General features: G+C 34.8%; 1 protein-coding gene across 2 annotated transcripts; it reads left to right on the top strand.

Moving 5' to 3' along the window:
* On the top strand, window positions 24-3,686 carry LOC109822720 (ATP-dependent DNA helicase Q-like 3). 2 transcript variants are annotated; one of them, XM_020388951.1, is made up of 6 exons: window positions 24-154; window positions 889-983; window positions 1,905-2,029; window positions 2,172-2,281; window positions 2,971-2,988; window positions 3,072-3,686. In XM_020388951.1, the coding sequence occupies exons 1-6, from the start codon at window positions 72-74 to the stop codon at window positions 3,568-3,570; spliced, it is 930 nt and encodes a 309-aa protein (XP_020244540.1). In that variant the 5' UTR covers window positions 24-71; the 3' UTR covers window positions 3,571-3,686. The 2 variants fall into 2 exon arrangements, with proteins under 2 accessions (XP_020244540.1, XP_020244541.1); XM_020388952.1 differs by lacking the exon at window positions 2,971-2,988.

The following is a 3,692-nucleotide window of genomic DNA, read 5'->3' as shown; positions in this document are numbered from 1 at the left end:
GTTTTTTGTCGTCAAAGCAGGTTTCTGCATCATTTTGTCAAAAAACATGCGATGCATGCAAGCATCCAAATATGGTATCAGCGCGACTAGAAGAACTTAATAGAGTCCCGAGATTTGACAAGAAGGATGGACTTGCTCCAGTATTTATTAAAAGGTAATTTTCACCACTGACAGTGTCGAAATGTTGCGATATGCAAATGCAAATTTCTTTATTGGCCAAATACAGAATGTAAAACAAATTAAGAAGTACTAAATAGTCAAGTTTTAAGTAATTTTATGTACTTTGGCAGTTTGGCTTTGAGTAGGATTAAGAAAATGGTCAATGTATTGTTCTATGCCTCTAAAGTCTAATCTGGACTAATTTTCCAAGGTTGAAGCAGAATAGCAGATTTTGTTAGCCCACATTGAATGCAAGTTCATACTGTTTACTGTTTAATCTCTGGGACTAGGTTACTTGTTGGTAATGTAAACTAGGTGACACTCTCCTAACCTGTTCTTTATTTTTTTTCCCCCATCAGGGCGTATGTTGCGTTTGTGCAGCTTTATAAAATTGTGAATATTATTAATCTATACTAATTATAATTACTTTTCTTCCAACTCATGTCATTGAATGTGAACATTTTCTTTTATATATTCAAATTTGGTTTGTGACAAATCCTTTTCAATTTTGATCTCCTAGTATCATATCTTATTTTTGTATAATATTTGTTGGCCTTTTGGGTCCATCATGCAGCAGTCACAGGAAAAAAAGAAAAAAAAAGAAAAAGACTGCAGTCTGCCACTGACGGAAAAAAAAGACCTTCTCAACTTTATAGGCATAAAAGGAAAAATAATGTTATATGAGAGAAATCTTAATATGAACTTCTGCACTGTGTTACTTTTCTGCAGCGCATCGGTTGCCTCTTACGATGGCTTGGACTGCGAATTTTGGAATCGAGACGATGAGGCAAGTGATTCCGATGAAGATATATCAAGTACTGATGGTAATGTTCCCTTTGTAATCCTGAAGTTTGGCAAAGTAGTTATTTTTTTTTCATGTCTCAACTTTGGAGATAGAAATATTTGTTGAGGTGAGTTCATCCGGACATTCTTAAATCTTTAATAACGAAGCTTTTGTTGTACTGTTTAGTACTGTGACTACTGTCTGTGAAGCATAATAACTCTCCTGATATCTTCAAAGCTATATATCGGAAAATTATATACCATAGAGACCTTAATTTGTTTACTTCTTCTAGCTGTACATGAATTTTGGAGATCATGTAGAATTTGTTCTTAATTACGGAAAGGCTGGAACAAAAGCATCACTGGTTACTTAGAACGATGAGCGAGACCCTAACAATTTCCATTTGGTGTAGCTGAGTTACTTAAAGTTGAATATGAAGAAGAGTACTTTCCCTCATGGTTACATGTACTCATCGTTGACAACTTCGGTTATCTTATTTAATGATGTAAAATACTAGAGATTCCAAATATTATCATGCATTCAAACATTTTGAATTGTCATTATAATGTTGCATATGCATTCTATTTGGATCTTTATTGACTGGCGTCATAACCTTTTCCAAACAAAAGTCATCAGCCAACATTTAATCCAGGACCTCATATGATCCAACCCATCAATTTGTCATTGTCAGACCTCCGTGGCAAGTGACTAGGTGAGCAAACACTTGCATGCATATAATAGAAAATGTTCTTATAGCATTTTGCTTATTTTAGAATTAGTTCCTGAATTGTAATGGTGATTATTTCTTGAAGTGCAAGTATTCCCTCTATCAGTTGGTTAGCAGCGCAACATTGCTATTTTCCTTGGGGTGAACCATTATATGAATGCTCATATTTTCCGTTCATTTATTCTCTTGGTTTTTTTGAGTTCTTTGAAGTGATACCGTTTCTTTATGAGACAGATGAAGCAGATGCAATAAACAGTCTGGCTAGATCAAAATTGTCATCTAAAGCAGGATTTGATGAGAAATTTGAAGCTTTGCAGCAAGCAGAGGAGGCTTATTATCAAGATCAACTCCCGAAGAAGGTCAGTTGAGTTGTTTGTTTTCCTTTAGTAGGTTGAGAGCTACTAAAAACTTTTGGAAACTTAGTTACCAGCAACATATGCTGCTGATCTTTCTAGTAAAATATGGGTATATCAACGGTAAATTTTGTAAATGAAATGACAGAGCAAAGGCCTTTCTGACAAGAAAATCATATCTGACACATTAAGAGAAGCAAGCAAGAAGAGGTTGTTGACTGCTCTGAATCAGGCCCAAGAACGGCTTGGAGAACAACTGTAAGTATATTGTCCTTCTGTTTCACCTTAAGAGAGAAATCTTTCAAAACTTCATGTTAATGTAGCAGAAAGCTTTAGCTCATAGTAAAATTAATTTAATATTGTGATAGGGTTTTTTGGTTATTTTTGTGCAAAAAATCTGAAAGTTACTCCCTAGGGTGTACTAGAAGAGCTTTCACAGTTACAAGTATGTGATTTAGAACAATTTCATCTCAATTACTTGTTGAACTTTTAAGAAGCTCCTGCAGCTTAAAACATTACATTTTTTTCACCAGCATATATTGATAATGTGCATTTAAAGGATGGCTATATGGTAAAGTCTGATCATGATCATCTGAACCTTTCTCATCACTATGCCATTCAACTTTTTCATTAAAGCTTGTCTGATGTGCTTAGCAATATTATTGTATTTTCTATAACAACTCTCACCAATTATTACCCTGCAACGAAGTGTTTGCAGATGCTCACTTCGTCTGTTTTTGCCTATTTTTCTGGGATAAATTTCACAAAACTACCATGAACTTTTAAATTTTTTGCACAAAAATATCATAAACTATTCTAGCGATTTTGTCTGAAAAACCATTGTGTTTTACTGACTTTATTCAAGGATTTATTTTATTTTATTTTATTTTTGTTAATAATTTGTGGTGTTTTCTGCTGATCTAAAAGTTTCTGATATTTTTGTGCAGAACGGCTACTAGTACATGGTAGTTTTATTAAATTTACCCTTTTTATCTATTTTTCTTGGTAAACGCTACATTGATTTATCGTATTTGACATTTCTCTCCAGGCCTAATATCGAGACATCCAGTACCTTCCTGGAAACAGAATGCTTCAAGCGATACGAGAAAGTTGGCAAAACATTCTACAACTCTCAGGTTGCTGCCACACTTAGGTGGCTATCTTCTTCAAATTATGAGCAAATATGTGACCGGCTTAATGCCAACACTTCTCCAGATATTGCCAAGAACATCGAGAACATTCATACAAATGCAATAATCTCGTCACCCCCAGAAAAACCTTCTTATTCTGAAGTTCCAGAATCAGAAATAAACAGGGAAAGAAACACTGACAATGTTGGAGTATCTGGGCTTTGTGATTCACTCCAGATGGAAACTCCAACATATAAGATAGAGCTTCCTCCTATCCCATCTTTCTCAGAATTTGCCAAGAAAAATGTGAAAGCCAGTGAAGGAGATAGTTCAAATTCCTCTAGTGCAGTTCAGAAGAGAACCATGGAGCCTGAAAAGCACGGAAGAAGCAACCCAGAAAAGATGAGGCGGAGATGATCTTTAGAATTGGAAGCGAATTCTAAATCTACCACCATAAATGAATCGGAAGTGATCTTAGATGTACAAATAACTGGGAATTTTTGCTGAATACATTTGAATATATTTTGAGCTCTTGTTTC

This window comes from Asparagus officinalis, chromosome 8 (assembly GCF_001876935.1).
Source record: "Asparagus officinalis chromosome 8, Aspof.V1, whole genome shotgun sequence".
NCBI lineage: Eukaryota > Viridiplantae > Streptophyta > Magnoliopsida > Asparagales > Asparagaceae > Asparagus > Asparagus officinalis.
Note: the sequence above shows the minus strand (reverse complement) of the source record. Positions and strands in the feature narration are given on the sequence as shown.